Raw genomic sequence first — 18,352 nt, 5'->3', positions numbered from 1 at the left:
GCTGGCAGACTCTGAGCTTTCACACCACTCCATAAAGCAGTTTCCAATGCTTTCTAACAGAGAATATCACAGCGTTTTCATATATTCCCCTTCCCATCAGACTTTGATACAAGGGTCATTTAAAATGGCTTCCTATATATTTTCTGCAACAACCTGTGAAAAGTGGAGGATGTAGCCCCATTTTCGCTTTGTGTTGGCTCGTATATCCAAGTGCCAACAGAGACACTACCAGTGAGACCCTGTCTGACTTGCAGCAAAATTTGCTATAACATTTACATAGTGTCCACCTTCTGCCAAAGGCCACAGGGGGCCATTAACAGAACCAACACGTGCACACATCAGATTGCACTATTTTGTCAATAAAGTAGACACAAACAAAAGCTACTGGGAAGAGATCCAAGATTTTCAACTCACAAGATGCAGTTAATCTCCCAGGGCATCATAATTGCACAATGCCACATGGCTGCTCAGGGGGAAGTAGTACACCCACCCATGTTTGCTTAAAGCCCTGCAAAAATTCCTCCTGTCTACACTTTATATATTGTGAGGAGACATTAGGGTCTACAAACTTGCTACATGTTTGTGCCCACACAAACAGATTTCTTCACTCAGCCATACTGCATTTATTTGATAATACAAAAGAGTTAGCAGGCAGAGGAGGGTCATAACTGGCTACAAAAATTAAGAAAAGGAACTGATATGGTGTGTCAACTCATACTGAGGACGTACCCCCAATAACTCTTTGGATACTCCAAGGAGAAAACAAGTGGTGGTGGCTGTGATTTGTCCTTAAATGAACAAAGTAATCGGCAGCCACACAGCAAAACATCTTTCAGAAAGCCTGCTGAGCTCCAGCCCTCTCACTGAATCTTCTCCCTTACTCCTGAGAATAGCCCCAAGAGGAAAAAGAGGGACGATATCCATGTGGGAGCAGTAATAAAAGATCTGAGGACTGAACTGATGCTGTATTCAATTATTTCAGTTGATGGAAGAGATAATGTTGTCAGAAAGCCTTTGGCCTTCTCAGCTGTGAAGTAATATCTCAAGAAGTTCTGTTAAGAAGAGATGGGCTTCTCTTAAAGAAGGGAAAGGTAATTTTTGGATATAGGATTGCTGTGAGGCTTGGGCTTTAAACTAGAATCACATGAGACTGATAGCAAAAGTCCAGAGGTAGGTATAAAAATAGATCCGTGCAAGGGATAAGCTAGGGGAGTGGGGTTATTCAACAACAAGGCTGTAAGAGGAGCAGTGAGAAGAACAGTAAGTCTATCTGCAGAGCATCCTGCAAAGCCTGAACATCAAGGCTGAGAGTACGAGAGAGCCAGCAGGAGAAGTCTGAAGCATAAACTTATGGTCAAAATTACACATAATAATGGCAGAACAGTGACTGGCTGAGAAAATTCAAAACGAGAAGATCACTGCAGGAAGGCATCACTTGCTCAGGAAAGAGGGGACAAGCCTTGCGTATCACGGATACATACACTCAGTCTGAGTTCGCACAGCATTCTCCTAAGCAAGCTAAAAGACTGTTAGCTGGGTAAAAACTAACTAGGATGCCATATTCTGAAAACAGTTACCACTTGGCCACTGTCAAACTGCAGGGGACTTGTCAAGACTGTGGTTCCACAAGGACGTCACAGAGTACTACATTATTCCATTTATTCACTACTGTCTTAGAATAGTGAATACACTTTCGAAGTTTGGAATAGTGGATACACTTTCTAAAATATCAGTTTGGAAGGGACAATAATTCTGTTAATGGATGAAATTCAAAACATGTTGGGTTTTCTTAGTTGGCTGGTTGGTTTTTTAACCAACTGGGTAAATAGCCTAATGTTGTTGTCAAATATGTAGAAATTAGATAAAAAGAAGGAGGGATGCTTAGGATAAAGGAATGATTTATGAGAGGCTTGAATCACAGCCATGGAACTGTAGGTCAGAAGACCTCAGAGGAAAACATTCTAACAGGAAGATCCAAAACATTGAGTATTTTTATTTCAAACAAAAACTTTAATATTGTTTTCTATTTTTATACACAAAACAATTTTTAAATCTTTTTTATCTAGGCAGTGACCAAAACAATTACTTGTAGGGCACTAGCTGTTGATATTTCATTTCACTGTGTGGAACAATATAGTAGGCAAAATGGATTTTCAGAATCATCATTCTCATTCATTTCGAAGTTGACCACAGCTTGCTTACAACACCATACTATTATTTTTAACGGAAGGAAAATTAATAAAATAAATATTAATCTGAAAGCTATTTTTTAATCTAAGAAATTAAATTAAATTTGCAAACCTGTTTACACATCCACAATTACGAGAGGATGGATTAGGTCTTCCCTCAATAGTTCCTACTGCTGGGAGTCAAATTGTATGGATTTGATTTGTTTTCAGTTATTTGCATTTTTACATCTGCCTCTAAAGTAGTCATTACAAATAGACTTTAAAGGTCAAACACCTTCCAGAGAGGTGGAAGATTATGGTCTCCCACTGTAGAAGTGGCTGCACCACTGAACATACATTAAGCCACTGACTTTGATTGGCACCTTCCTTGTCACAGTACCTGTGGATGAGTATTACCTACAAGTTACAGACTAAGGATAAACTTTCTATTTTATTGCCCTTTCATGCATTTAAATCGGAAGCGTTTCGGAGAAGCTGTATCCCAAAAACCTGGATACAGAAAATGAAAGAGCAAGCACTATTTGATTCAGCACCACCTATTTTCTGCCAGGCAACTGCATGCTGCCTCACAGGAAAATGGGCACAAAACCAAAGGACAGAGAAGTACCAGCAGAACCAGGGTGCAGCTGGAGAATTAACCCCTGACAACAGCATGGCATCTCTTTGGATAGCCTTCTCACAGCTGCCGAGCACTACTGCAGCCTCTCTAGCCACTACTTTTAGGAGCTCTTGACATCTCTCTTCTGATCAGCAGCAGAGAGATCAAATGGCCATTGCCACTGGCATGATCCCATGATCGCAGATAGGACAGACAGGACACGGAATAGCAGTGTGGGAAGGTGCAAGATCCAGATTTGGCTTCTAGAGAACAAGAGAGAACAACAACAAGTCTTACAAAGACACACAAAAACTAATGAAGCTACTTAAGGATTTAGGATTTTTAGCCTAAAAGACACTTCCTTCTTGTCATTGGCCTAGCCCTTATCTAACAGAAGGTCATGGCTGACCTCTGGTTCCCACTCAGCTGTGGGAACTCCTGTTTCCAGACAGGCAGGAGTGTATTACACTGGCCTCTCAGAAGATTTCATCTAGGGACTTCACATAGCACCACTGTCACAATCTACAGCACTGCCTTTGTGCTCTAACAGCACTGCCCAGTATCTCAGTATCAACCATAACCGCAGCGAAGTTGCGTGATCCTGAGCCAGAGTGACAATTCTTTTCCATCTCTTAGTAAGCCAAGGTGGGGCTGAGCACAGTCTATACCTGGGTTATGTTAAGCAAATGCTTCAACTGGGAAAAGCTCTGCCTCCGTGGTTCCACTCAAGGATCAACTTTCAATCAGCAACTGAGACCATCTTTCTGAACACTGAAGAAAAAGCATCACGAGTGGCTTTGAACACAAAGGCAGAGAAAAAGGCAAAGCCTGAAGTTCACGTTACCCCATTTCCTTCGACCAACAAGCTGCAGAGCACCTCATTTTTGCCGTTACACTGTGAACAAGTTTGTTCAGTTCCTGGGATAAAATGCAAACAGCCTCAGGATGTTTCTAACTCACAGTTCATTTTCCTTGGCTCTCTTCTGAGCAGAAGAGAACAGCTGAGGTGGGTATTCAGATGCATTAGTTTGAAGAAGCAGAAGCAAAAATGCTCCTGAGTCACTATTGCTGTGCTGGACCAGGAAAGCATAATTACCACCTCACAGTCAAGTGTGTGCATACTTTGTATTTTAATTTCTCTTTCCAGTGGCTAACATGTCATAAAATGACTACAAAGCACTGGAAATAGAAGTTTAGTGTTTCAACACGAGAGCAGATGCTCCTTCCTCACTACAGCTGGATCTCTTTGCAAACGCATACCCAGCATGTTGTATCTGACTTCTCACACCCATTAACGCCTCATCAGATGTCTGTTTCTTTCAGGGCTTCCTTTGTACAAACACCAGTACCATTTAAAGTCTTTACCTCCAGTCTAAAAGCGGCATCAGACCATTCCGTGACATCAAATAAATAGATTGGTCTTTCTAGCCTACTTCAAAATCCCTGTTACACTGAAGATCTGAGTGCACAAAACTATTTGACATTTGACTAACTCCTTCATACAGTAAGGACTTGATACCATGAAAGGAGTGTATTTACAATAGCTTTGTGCTTGTAAATGTCACTCAAGCATCATCAGGAGCATAGCAGCAAACCACCTGGTGCCTGCCATAGCGTTCTGTTAACAAGAAGATGGAAAGGTTGCACTGGGAAGTGCAGCAGTAGTAGATTATTTGATTATACTCTCAGTAACTACATGGATAAAGGTTTGCACTAGCCTTTCGAAGCAAACTCTGTCAAATACAAGAGGCACAATATTTTGTGCGTATTGTCAATACAGCTGGGATGTGAGACTGACTAGTTTAGAAAACTTCAAAAATAACTGTAGGAATTGAAAATCCTACCCAGAACACACACACTTGAGAGATTAATGCAAAAAACTTCAAGTGGCTATTCAGCATGTTTTTACTGTCCAGAGTCTATGGATGACAGGAACAGAAGAGAGGAAAGAGAAAAGCTTGGCCAGTTTTAAGCATTCTAAAATTTGTAATTTGCTTATCCAGACTACGCCTTAACTTTGGGCTGCAGCGGGGACTGCTGTTCCAGAGCTGAAGCACACACTCCACAGCCACAACACTTTACAAGTGACATCGCACCTGCGTTGCTCAGCATCTTTCAAGGCAGAGGAGTGCTATGAAAGAGCAGGCTTGCCTAAGGACAAAGCAACAGACTTAAGGGTTGTCTCACGAACAAAAGGCTCAAACAGAAGTGACTCAAACGAAGTGACTCAAAAAGTGGCACAGAGGAGTTTGTCATCTGTTGCTGCTCGCCGATATCCAGATAACCTAGTTCAGTTTGCAAGCAGAAAGCACCCTCTCACACGCAACAGCCAGCTGTTAGGGACCAAGTCACCCTGCGTGCTTGATCCTCCAAGACAGCTCAGCAATCACCAAGGCCTGCAATCAATAGATTTTTTTAGAACAGCTCCATATGTCATGTCAAATCTCAGATTCTTTTCATCTTTCATACCATCACCACTACTAAAGTTTCTGCACGCATCATGATCACTGTGTAACTCCACTCCCTTTAGCAAGCTTGTTTTGGAATGGCTGGTTGGGTTTTTGAGCACATTTAAACCAGCAAGGTGAGAGCAGAAAGCACACTGCAATTTCTTTACCATCTCTGGAAGTGCACAGTTCTAGACACTATCCCCTTAAACAACTGGCTCGAGAATCATTGAAATATGAAATCAATTGCTCACCTTTTGATCCAGGCTGTAGGCCAAGATCCACTCCTCCTGCTTGGGGTGGAAGAGCAAGCTCTGGATATAGAAGTTCAGACGGTACTTCTGGTAGGTAGCACCTTCATCAGAGCTGATGAGGATGCTGCTCTCAATCTCTGGATCACTAAGAAGCATGATCTAAATAGAAAAACGGAGGGGAAAGACTGTTAGTGGAAAAGTGAAACTTAGCATCATTTAAAAGTGAGGTCATACAGCACTGATTCTTATTAGACGTATTCAGAACATTGCCCAACAGTGTAAACAGCCCATAGGATTTCCCAAATAGGGTTTTGGGGTTTTTTGTTTCAATTCCATTTTATTTGGCGATTCATTCAGTGATTCCTTTTTTTCATTTTATTTTTATCCAGACAAATTCAGGAAGCATAGCAAGAATGAAAAATGCTATGTTGATTTCAAAGCTGATTTTGGTTTGGTATTGCAACTTCAGACAGCACACCAGGCTTTCCTGGTCCCTTTCCAGTCTACCAACTGTCCTCCCAAACGTGGAATACTCTCTCCAAAAGTACACCACAGGGCACTTCTGAGATTTAAGGCTCATTATTTGGAAGCTTGCAGAGCTACAAATGAGAGTATCACCTCACTGGAAACACAGAATACACGCCTGGATCAGCTGCTGGAATCTGAAAATAATCCACGTGCATGTGCACAAACATTGACACATGATCACATATATCATGCTTCAAATTTATACAGTAGAAGATATTCATTCACTCAGTGAGCATATAATTTTCCCCAAGCGCGGGAAAGTGTATGACCTCAATTTGTACGGGGAGGAAAACACTTCTGAGCCTCTGATTTTAATTAGAAAATTATTACCAATATTTTAAAATGGGTTGACTCCACATTGTCAGATGGCATGCTCTACATAAACGTTATCAAGAAAAATGTTGTGGAAACATTAACACCATCTTATTAACATCTGGAGAAAACGACATCACATTAAAGCAAATGCCAGTACCATAAAATAAAGGCAAACAGTGGGAAATAAATTAGAGCTGTGCTAAACACAGCAGGTTATTGATACAGTAGTTGAAACAAATATAGAAACTGCCTTTCAGCAGGAAAACAGACCCAGGAACCACCTTTTTTAGCTAGCTGCAGAACAAGCAGCTAGTTGAGATCCACTGCAGTTTTGTTACACTCGCATGTCCACGTTAACTTTTCTTATCCACCCTCACAGAGCTCCACCTTCAAGACTAAAATAGTAAAATACATTCATTTTGACAGCCAAAAATCATTTGCAAGGAATAGTAAGAACCTTGGCATGTTAGAACTTGATCGAGCAAAAAATTTCAGCGCTTGTTTTATCTTAAGCACTTCATTAACTCCATAAAGTAACCAAGGGATAGTGACTATAATGTAAATGGTTTCTGATCCTTTCCATTAAGAAATGAAAAGGGCCTTTAAAACTAGAACGGAACGTTGTCCCAGAGTGAAGCCACCTGCAGGAATCCAGCTTGAGCTCAGAGGTCCTTCAACATCCCTCACATACATACACTTACCAGCCTCACAAAGCAATCTCCACCTGTTCCCACAGAAAGACACACCACAAGTCCTGAAAAAGCACAGTTTCCTTGTGCTCTGGTGCACAGCACGGGAAGGGAGAAACGTCCCCACAGGCAACTGACTCCCTGGGAATTAGTCTTGAGAACAGGTCCCAAAGGCCTCCACCTACAAGGAAGCTTTGGTACATCTTTGCTTTCTAACCAGATCAAAATATGTATTTCATTTTGCTCCAAACAAGAAAGGTTTCCCCACTATTTCAAGATGTTTTTTCTGTCACTGATAACTGAGACTTCAAAGACATTTTGTCCCCCAAGTATACTCGTGTTCATCAAAAGCATATTGCCTGTGCCAGACAGAGAACTGTAATACAGTTCAGTAAAAATCCCTTGCATCTTCAGAATGGGAGAAAGATGTAAGATTGCCAATATAACAAGATATTCCAGAGAGTTCTTACATTTAAAAGAAAGGATACTTCAGGAATAAAAAGACTTTCCACCTCACGTTGCAGAAGGTGGAACCTTCATAATCATTATTAGGTGGAAGCGATTAATGTTGTATATTAAGAGGTCACTGTTAGAGTTCTGCCCTCGGATAAGGAGTTCAAGACAGCTCACAGTTGCATAGACCTGATGTGGTACACACACAAAACATCCACTGCGCTTTCACACATGATCCCCAACACTTTGGTGGAGAGTTCAAGCAATGCGTCAGATGAGATGGAAAAGGTGACGTTTCCACCAGCTGGTTCAAAAAGCCAGGCAATTTGTTCCTCTGGAAGCGTTAACAGCGGTTATAAGATCGAATAAGCAAGCCACCAAGCTAGGAAAATTAACAGCTAGAGGGAAAGCTGGAAGAGTCTAACAACAGTCATATCTGGTTGTAAGTGCCATACATTAGTCGCCCACCCCTCTTCACCCAGTTCTGATATCAACTCCCCGTTCTTCAAATGGAGAGACCACCACATCCAACATCTCTGTTGTCATCCAGCCCCCCAGGCAAGGCTGGTCCTACACAAAGCAGGATGGAAGAAACAGAAGGCTCAGAGCGAAAAACTTCAGGTCACCACGAGTCATGCATCTAGGGCTGGTCCAGAGTTCTGTTATGTGCCGAGCAGAAGAGTGGGAAACTCTAGGATTTTTTTTTATTATTTTTTTTTTAATTGCTTGTCTTTTTTTCTGCTGGAAGCTATGGGAGGAAGGGATAACTTTTGGCAGAGGAAATAGGAGGACATTTGTCAAAGGCCTGAAACTGCCACTTCTCATTATGGGGCCAGGGCGAAGGATCCACCCCAGTAGTGATTTAGATTAATCGCTTTTCATTAACAGCCAATAAACAAACTCTGGTCAGAATAAGCATTTCTGCCAGCACCCTGTGTTGCCATTTATAATTGCCATAAGGAATTGCAAAGGAGAACCAGAGAGTTGTCAAATGTAATTTATAGGGTTTTAAGATCTAATAATTTTCTATAATATTAAATTAAATGGCAGCCTTTATTAAAAAGGAAATTACATTTCACCTTGCTGCATTCTAAAATATATATATACACACACATAGATATAAAATACTATTTTCAGTTGCTGCCTTCTCTAGCTTACATGGAGAGGGGAAGGAAAGGAAGGATTGATTACTGCTAAGGGTAAGACCTTGAAAACATACTTGAGATGAGGTGGTTTATTCTACGTAGCTTTTTGTCTAGAGGTTATAGCCTTACCTCCAAAATTCAGTGGACAATGAATGTCAGGCACCAGACAAAACAAACCAGGCTGAAAATCAGACTGAACTTCAGGTAGCTCCTTCGGAGATGAATGCAGAGGAAGAGAGCTGTCTGGTACGTGGTGTATCTCCTCTAAAGCAGGAGCTTTGGGGGCAATGATGACACATACAGGGCTCTTCTGAATGAACTTCAGTTCAGCAGAACACCAAACACCAGCAGTCGAAGCACATAGAAGGGAAATGATTCGGAGAGGCCACCTTACAAGAACAAGACAAACTACGATGTGCAGACTGAGATCTTTGGCACGTGATCAGGAAACACATCCAGCTCCGAATACTTCGAGGGGATTTATCCCAGGTAATAAGAAGGACAGGCTGAAGGCAGAAAGAACAAGGAGGGGAGGTGTCATACCTATACTTGCCATGATTTATTTGGGCTGAAAAAAAAACATAGAAGTAGGAAAGAGTCACTCAGATTTGTTGGAGAGCATTTAGGACCCTTCTGAATAAATGCAGAAGTGGGAGGAAGGAATGCAACACCATTATCACAGCACAAATCCCCTAAAACAGCATGCCCTCTGATGGGGTTAATATAATAAAAACTAAGGCAGGATTTGTAACTAAGAATCTGAGTTCCTGCTACCCTGATTAAAATCTCACTTGTGTCACTGGGTTAACGCAATCACCTTTCTCAGTATAGGTTTCACATAGGCTATGTCCAGGTGGATGAGTCAAGATGGCGACACACTCCTCTTCCTCTGTCCCAAGCTAACCAGGCACAAAGACTGTGATTTGGAATACTGAACCACACCAGTAACGAGCTAACGTGCTTGTTATAAAATCATAGAATCGTTTGGGTTGGAAGGGACCTTTCAATGTCATCTAGTCCAACCTCCTCCGCAATAAGCAGGCACATCTTCAACTAGATCAGGTTGCTCAGAGCGCCGTCCAACCTGACCTTGAATGTTTCCAAGGATGGTGCATCTACCACATCTCCAGGCAACCTGTTCCATTGTAAAAAATTTTTTCCTTCTATCTAGTCTAAATATAGCTTCTTTTAGCTTAAAACATTACCCCTTGTCCTATCGCAATAGGCTTTGTTAAAATGATTGTCTCCATCTTTCTTGTAGACCCCCTTTAGGTCCTGAAAGGCTGCAATAAGGTCTCCCCAGAGTCTTCTCTTCTCCAGAATGAACAACCCCAACTCTCTCAGCCTGTCCCCATAGAACAGGTGCTCCAGCCCTATGATTATCTTTTGTGCCCCTCCTCTGGACGCGCTCCAACAGGTCCACATCTTTCTTGTGCTGAGGGCTCCAGAGCTGGGTGCAGTACTTCAGGTGGGGTCTCACAAGAGCAGAGTAGAAGGGCAGGGTCACCTCCCTCAACCTGCTGGCCATGCTTTTTTTGATGCAGCCCAAAATATGGTTGGCTTTCTGGGCCACGAGCACACACTCTCAAGCTCATGTTCAGCTTCTCATCCACCAGTACCCCCAAGTCCTTCTCGGCAGCACTGCTCTTGATCCCTTCATCCCCCAGCCTGTATTGTATTGTCCCAACCCAGGTGCAGGACTCTGCACTTGGCCTTGTTGAATCTCATGAGGTTCAAAAGGGCCCAGTTCTCTAGCCTCCCCAGGTCCCTCTGGATGACAGCATCCCGTCCCTCAGGTGTGTCCACTGCACCACTCAGCTTGGTGTCATCCACAGACTTGCTAGGGTGCCCTAGATCACACTGTGTCACTGATGACATTATTGAATGGTATTGTTCCGAATATGGACCCCTGAGGGACACCGCTTGTCACCAGTCTCCATCTGGACATTAAGCCATTGACCAGTACCCTCTGGATGCAACCATTTAACCAACTCATCCACTGAACAGTCTACCCATCAAATCCATATCTCTCCAATTAAGAAAGAAGGATGTTGTGGGGGACCATGTCAAAGGCCTTACAGAAGTCCAGATACATCTGTAGCTCTTCCCTTGTCCACTGATGTAGTCACTCCATCATAGAAGGCCACTAGGTGGGTCAGGCAGGACTTGCCTTTGGTAAAGCCATGCTGGCTGTCTCAAATCACCTTCCTGTCTTCAATGTGTCTTAGCATAACTTCTAGGATCTGTTCCATGATCTTCCCAGGCACAGAGGTGAGGCTGACACGTTGCTGGTTCCCAGGGTCCTCTTTTCCACCCTTTTTAAAAATGGGTGCAATGTTTGCCTTTTTCCACTCACCAGGGACTTCACCTGACCACCATGACTTTTCAAATATCATGGAGAGTGGCTTAGCAACTACATCAGCCAACTCCCTTAGGACTCTGGAATGCATCTTGTCAGATCCCATAGACTTCTATATTTTCAGGTTCCTCAGGTGGTCACAAACTTGATCTTCTCTTACAGTGTGAGGGACTTTGCTCCCTCAGTCCCTGCCTTGCGGTCCATCCACTAAAGGGGTGTGGGGAGAGAGGTTGCCGGTGAAAACTGAAGCAAAGAAGTTGTTGAGTATTTCAGCTTTTTCCTCGCCTGTTATTACCAATTTTCCAGCCTTGCTCATCAGGGCTGGTATGTTTTCTTTGACCTTCCTTTTCTGGCTGACATACCTGTAGAAGCCTTTCTCATTATTCTTTGCGTCCCTTGCCAAGTTCAGCTCCAGCTTCACCTTGACCTTCCTGACCCCATCCCTACACAACCGGGCAGTTGCACAGGTATACTCTTCCCAGGATACCCGTCCCTGCTTCCGCTGCCTGTGCATCTCTTTCTTGCCCTTTAGTCTGACCAGCAGGTCTCGACTCAGCCATGCCAGTTTCTTGTCTTCCTTTTCTAATTTCTTACTCCTGGGGATCAAGAGCTCTGGCGCTCCATGAAAAGCATCCTTAAGGTCTGCCAGCTCTGTTCTGCTCCCTTGACCCTGAGGGCAGTTTCCCATGGGGTCCTATTGACTAACTCCTTCAAGAGCTAGAAGTTTGGTTTCCTAAAATTCAGGGTCCTGACTTTACTCTTCACCTAACCCATATCCCTCAGGACTGCGAACTCCACCAGTGTCTGATCATTGCAGCCCAGGCCGCCTCCAATCTTGACTTCACCAATTACATCACTTCTCACATGCACAACACTAAAACGTGCCCAGACTCTACTGGCTTGGAGCTACAGGCAGCCTGAGCTCTTATCTGCCTGAACCTGTCTACTGCAGTTATGCCAAAGGCCCCTATAGCCTGGCACTCAGTTCTTCTCTCAGCACCCTTCCCGGCTCTGCCCTCACTTTAATAGGCTTGCTTGGCACATCACTGCTATCCTTCCTCTTCTGCACCCAAGGCACAAGAACAACCACCTCCACTCACCCCCATCATATTACCCGTATCCATAGCATCAGATTCAAAAGCTTTATCCCCACCTCTTGCTCCCGGGTTCGGTGTTATCCCAGCGCAACAGAGATCTGTTTTGTACACAGCTGAATCTTTTAATAAACTGTCTCTGGACAAAAAAAAAAAATAATGAAACAACGTGCCACATAAAAAGCATTTTTATTAATATTAGTTTCCATTGAATCCTTTTATTTTTCTCAGCCAACATAAATTTTCACTGTAAATTACCAAAGTGCATCTCTTTAAATCAGCACGGAAAAGTTTTATAGGTACAATATCTGTAGCAGTTGTACCACTGAGCTACATTAGCAGGAAGCATCCCAGTAAATGAATAAAAAAAGACAGGTTCAAAATAAATGTCTTTTGTTCCCAGAAATAAGTAGATAGCATTAAGCTATTTTGTACTGCCTTCTGATTTCCCTCTTCATTTTAATGCGCTTTTCATAAGCGGTCCTTTTCAGAGCTCCCAGTTACATTCTCATTCACATATATAAAGTGTTATATTAAAAAGAAATAAACAAAACAGCTTAAAAAAAAAATCCACCTACAAACCACTCAAGCCTCCATAGCTACAAAATAAACCCCACTCCTTAGCAAAGTCTCAGCAATTTGCTCTGTAGCACTGCATTGTCCTCTTCTGCAACTGAAAAGGTAGTTCTGCCACAAACACCACTGCAAAAACAGAAACTTAAGGTTTCATGTTTACAGCTTCACAGTGATTTCCATATGGAATGTGCTCAGCTTACCCGAGAAAAGGCTTTTATTTTTTTTTGGCCTCCTCCTACCAGACCCTGAACTCAGAAGCACTTTAGGTCCTTCATAAAGCCAGGCTACATCTACATCAACAACAGGAAAACAAATCTGATTTTAAAAAGAAAAAAGCTAGTTTGGGGGGTTTTTTTGCTTTTCCAGTTTGATTTAAAACATTTAAAGGATTGTGTGGTCCCCCAAGACCTCTGGAGCTAAGCCTACTTCCCAACAAAGCTCCATATTAGCTTTGGGTTTAAAAAGCCAAAAAGTTTCAACAATTTATGCTTGAAATGTCAACACAAACGGAGGATTTTTGCTTTGTTTGGACTTACAATGTCCTTTTCTCCTTTTGAAACTGCAAAACCAAAATCAAATGACATTTAAAGGCTTAAAGATACAAAAATCATTTTCTTCTTCAAAACATCAGTTCATCACAAGTATGTTCAATGCAAATAGTTTGGAACTCTCTTATGGGAAAAGTAATTTTTTACTGCTGAAGCATTTTAGATTAAATGTTTGACCATCTGAAATTTCCCACTGGCATATATTTGCCTATTGGTTCCCCTCCCGTTCTTCCTCTCTCCTGCATCATAACCACAATTTACTTGCCCTGCAGGCTAAAGGATGCCCTCAGAGGTATATACACAACCTCAACCTCTTAGAACACAGCTATGCAGCATACCTAAAGCCCTTCTATGCTAATCCCATGAAGGACAGATGCAACTCACTGCAAAGAAAATCTCATCCTTTTTTCTTCTTCCCTCACCACGTCAGTTCAATTAAAAAACTTCAATTAAATCAGCCCAAACCCCTCTGAGACAAAAATACACTGGTGTCACAAGTAACTATCTATTTACCAGCAAAAGTTACACCCATATAAATCAGCATTAAGCTAAAAATATCTTTGCATGATTTGCACTAGTTTAGAAAACACACCTTAACTTTACACAAACTTCTACAGAAGATGTTCAGAAATGGGTAGATACCTGCTCACTGCCCTGTAGATGTACTGACTCCTGCAATAATCAGGGAAAAGGAAGCCAACCTCTACTTGCCAGTCACCAAGACCAATTTATCAGTCAGACAAGAAAAAATGGAAGATGGCAGTGATAAACATCTGCTCCAGAGTGAAATCCTATTTATTTATGTACAAGCAAAGCAACTCATCCCCATTACTTAGTGATCAGCGGCTGTGACAAGAGGGACATCTGCTCTCTGGGAAGCCAAGCAAGTCAGCCATGAAGAGGACAACAGCTTCCGCATAATTACTAACTTTGCATTCCAAAAGGAAAACGCTCATTGCAATCGCTTGTGTTACAGAGTAGCCCAGATCTGGCTTCTTGCTTCACATGGCTCAAAAACTCCCTTAATATAAGGATAACCTGTGGGCATCAGTCTAGCAGTAAAGGTGCACTGAGCTTTTATGAGAGATAAATTGTCTGGACCTACCCCGTTTCAACTTCTTGTAACTTCACTTCTTATTGCCCGAAATTTAACATTAATAACAGATTTAATTAATGAATATAGCACCAGATCACCATCTCTCAGAACCATAACGCTGTAATCTTAAAGGATGAAGTGCACTGCACTCACTTTATAAGGGTTTATGAAGCATGTGTTATAAAAGTACCTCAACCATAAGGCTTTTATACCTTGGCACTCACTTCAATACAATCCCATAAAATCCAAGCAATCTTTAAGTGTTAAAGGTGACTTTCACTACTGTATTTATTATTGGATAATGAAAAATGAGTCAGACACCAATGTGAAATAGAGTTTCCCGAGACTTTTGCATTGGGTCTGCATTATATGTACCGTGGCCAAAGAACCAAATAGCTCTCTCAGGACCTTTCAGGTACTTCATGCGAACCTCTCTCCACAATTTCCTTCCCATCAGGACTTCTCTGTAATTACAAACCAACTTCTACTCCCTCAGAATCCCATTGCTTGTCACTGAACTTTCCAGATGTCAACAGCTGTTTCCATAAGCATCCAGCTCCTGTGAAGAACCTCTTCCATAGGCTTCTCCAGCTGTGCTGGAGACTTGTGACACTCTACTCCAGGAAGTTGGTTTGAGAAGACAGCATAGATCTCTGATACTAATGTCAGGAGGACCCCATTTGTGGGTTTCCCATCTTTCCAGCATTGAGAGAGAATAATCAGAACACATCATGCTGTTCAGGTCCTATGTCTTTGTAGAACATTTTGTCTTTTGTAGAGGGTACATGAAAAAAGAGGACCATTCCAAAGCAGAAGATAAGCTATAACATGAAAACTCTTTTTTTAATCTAAAACAGCAGGGTCTTCTGATGATACTGCAACACAAAAGAGGACATCACTGGGGTGCTTGTTCATTTTTATGAATATCAAATCCTCTCCTGAAATGCAGACAGATTCTGCTGTCCCTTTGTTCTATGTATTTAGACAGCCCATCTTCAAAATTGAGAGCAAGTTTCATCATAAAGTTTGTAAGTTGTACCACAACAATATCCTGCATACATATCAAGACCACTTTGTCAATCAGAAATGACGCAAGCATAAATCTGCTGTCCAAACAGCATGCCTTCCCCACCAGGATCACTGGTTCCCTGTTAACTTGAAAGCACCCCAGTTTCACTGTTAACTTGAAAAGCACCTCAGCAGAATTCTGGTACTATCAGAAATAAACCTAAGAATTTCAGCTATAAACAACCCAGTATGTGCCTTGTATCAACAGAACTTGGAGCCAGAAGTTCAAGGGAGCATCAGTCTGGCCTATGAGGATGAATAATTTACATGCATGAGATACTAGTATTACACTCAGACACTAAACATGCAATTGGAATATATAGTTCCAGCAGGTACTACATAGAGCAGGCTCAGCCAGGGAACAGTACACTTTTAAGATTACAGTATCTCTGTAATTCTTGCATTTGCTTCTTGTAAAGATTAAAAAGGATGGAGATGCCACAAAGACTTTGGGGAGACTCTGAGGTAGAGCAGTTTGGTGGCAAAAGGATTGTCTATTGCCCTCCTGTCTAAAAATCCAATCCACAGGAGAGATATCTTCCATTATTAACTCTGAGAAAAGAGAGTACTAAAAGCCCATCAAATGAGGAGCAGCATCACCTTGCCTTCTCTAAGGAGATGCACATCAGCCCACCATGCTTGTTACAATGAATAACCCTGGTTAATCTTTCTGACCTCTATTGTTTCTCATACTCAATTATATCCAGATTACAGTTACAATTAATTGTTCAGATTTGTACAAAACTAAAACAGCCTCTTGGCAGTGCAGCCATACCTGCCATAAATTGCCATACCAAAACAAAACGCTTCACAGAATTCCATGCTCACACCCCCCATGCCCTATGGAGAGAGCACTTCATTTAATTACCACCTCCAGCAGCTGTGCAAGAGCACAGGTGCACCTCGCGGGATACCCTGAGGATCAGGAGCAAATCAAGGCTAAATTGGATACAGAGCAAGAGCCCCTCAAGGAAAACCACTCTGCCATCCTCCTTGGCAGGTGGGAAATGAAAACATATCATGGCTGTAAGGCTTAGGCAAAATCAGAGCTGGGAAAAGAACTCAGATACTCTAAGGCTGCCATCATAACCTGCCCACAATGCCAAATCCCAGGCTGGATCCAATTTGCATGCAGAGGAGTGGAATAAGCCATCGTGTTAGACCCAACAAAGCAGAACGTCTCATCTTTGTTTTACTGCTAAGCAGGTCAGAACAACACGTCTCCCCGCTTTCTCTTGTCTTTTTGGCACTGGACACATGTACTTTTCACTTTTAATTACAAGGCACAGCAAGCATTTGCTTGTTAAATTTCAGGTGCCAGTGGGGATGGAAGCCATCCAAAAAGCATGTGTTTGACCTGGCAAAGAGTGACTGATTGGCAACAGCCACATGCTTGGTTGTAAAACCTTTTCATTGTCACAGCAAGGCAGAGTTTACCCAAGGTTATTCCATCCCATTATACTCTCGTTACAGCTGCACGTTCTCCAGCTCCCCACAGATCATCAGAGCAAAGTCCTCTGCCGCAGTGATCCCACATTCCCACGGCCACTTTGGTGCTGCATGCTGTTCAGCTATTTTGCCAAAGGCTTTTCAATATCACAGCATGTTCAAGCATAGTTCCCCTCTACGAACTGCCAAATGGGTTACAAGCATCACCACTTATGGTTGGTTTCGTATATATCCAGTTTGACCAGCACTTCTATGACTGAGCCTGGACCAGAAGTAGAAGGAACCCCAGCTGGTGACTTCAGGCAAGAACAAGTGCTTCCACAGGAAAAACAGACACCAAATCAGCAGAAGAGCAATGTAAAGCTTCTCATCTATATTATGCTTTGCTTTGGAGTGCGGTATTTCTGCATAGCACGGTTCTGAATGATGCCTTCTCACTCTTCTCGATTCTACATGGGAAATCCCTAAATCTTGCAACATCCGACACATTGTTTTGTGGTCACCAGCTTTTCCTAGTGACACAGAACAGCTCTGATCCCAAACTGTGTGCACAGAAAGAGAAAAGCAGCATTCACTGTTATAATTATATGTTATTTGAGTAAATGCATGGTTGTGCTATTCTTCATAGAACTACAAAGTAATTTTCACCATTATGGTAACTTACTGTGTAAGCAGAAATAGTTACAGAAAATAATGTTATCAGTAAGGAGAGGCTGCGTGCACCACAGCTGCTGGAACTGAGAACACCATTTATACAGAAACACTCCTCTGATTATAGGTCTCACTCGGGAGAACACTTTACATGTGGGAATAAGTTTATTCACTGTAGTTACCCCATTACAGAAAACAAAAAGATGTGCATGGATAGTTACTCATGGGGGTAAACTTTTGCAGCCTGTATACAACAGCCTATTTCATTTGAGGACAGTAGAGTGTTTCATGGCTCTTTACAAAAATAAAAATTGTATTATGTATCTCCCTCGAGGCCATTAAACCTGAATACAATTTTAAATGCATCATTGCTTCTCCTCTGCTTACACACTTTATTTTTCTGCTTTTTAGTCAGATTCCAGAGAGAACACAGACAACAGTCAGCTTTATCAATGTTCATATCCAGATGTTAATCATCTATCTCACTTCACTTACCTGGCATCTATTACTCATGTCCCTCACTGTCCCTGGTGTACTTCTCTTCCTAACATCCCCCCCACTGGAAGCAGTCAAGGAGGTGGGAGGAAAGCCTATCTATTTTCTGGATTAAAGGACGAGGCCCCCAAAAATTAACGACTCAAGTTACAAAACATGGTGGCGTTGCAGTGCTCTGCACAGCAGCAGTCAGCTCTAAGCCCTCCACTGTGTTTGCAAGCTCTGCACACTCACTCAGGGGCCAGAGTTCCTAATATATGGGAAGGTTCAGGACCTAGGAACTGGATTCGCAACTACCAGCTGTTATGGTTTGAGAGAACCCCTAACAACCTACTGTCGTTAGACAATTATTCCATCACCCGATGACCCCTCCCCACCCGGAAAGGGGAGTCGGGGAA

The 18,352-nt window shown here is 42.4% G+C and overlaps 1 protein-coding gene across 1 annotated transcript in view; it reads right to left on the bottom strand.

Moving 5' to 3' along the window:
* The window catches only part of SORCS3 (sortilin related VPS10 domain containing receptor 3), a 313,553-nt gene that overhangs the window by 130,344 nt on the left and 164,857 nt on the right, over nucleotides 1-18,352 (bottom strand). The window contains exon 4 of the mRNA XM_074159130.1: nucleotides 5,489-5,647. Coding sequence (XP_074015231.1) covers nucleotides 5,489-5,647 — 159 coding nt within the window. The remainder of the gene's footprint in view (nucleotides 1-5,488; nucleotides 5,648-18,352) is intronic.

Source organism: Numenius arquata, chromosome 15 (assembly GCF_964106895.1).
Source record: "Numenius arquata chromosome 15, bNumArq3.hap1.1, whole genome shotgun sequence".
Taxonomy (NCBI): domain Eukaryota; kingdom Metazoa; phylum Chordata; class Aves; order Charadriiformes; family Scolopacidae; genus Numenius; species Numenius arquata.
This window is presented reverse-complemented; position numbering and strand designations above follow the sequence as displayed.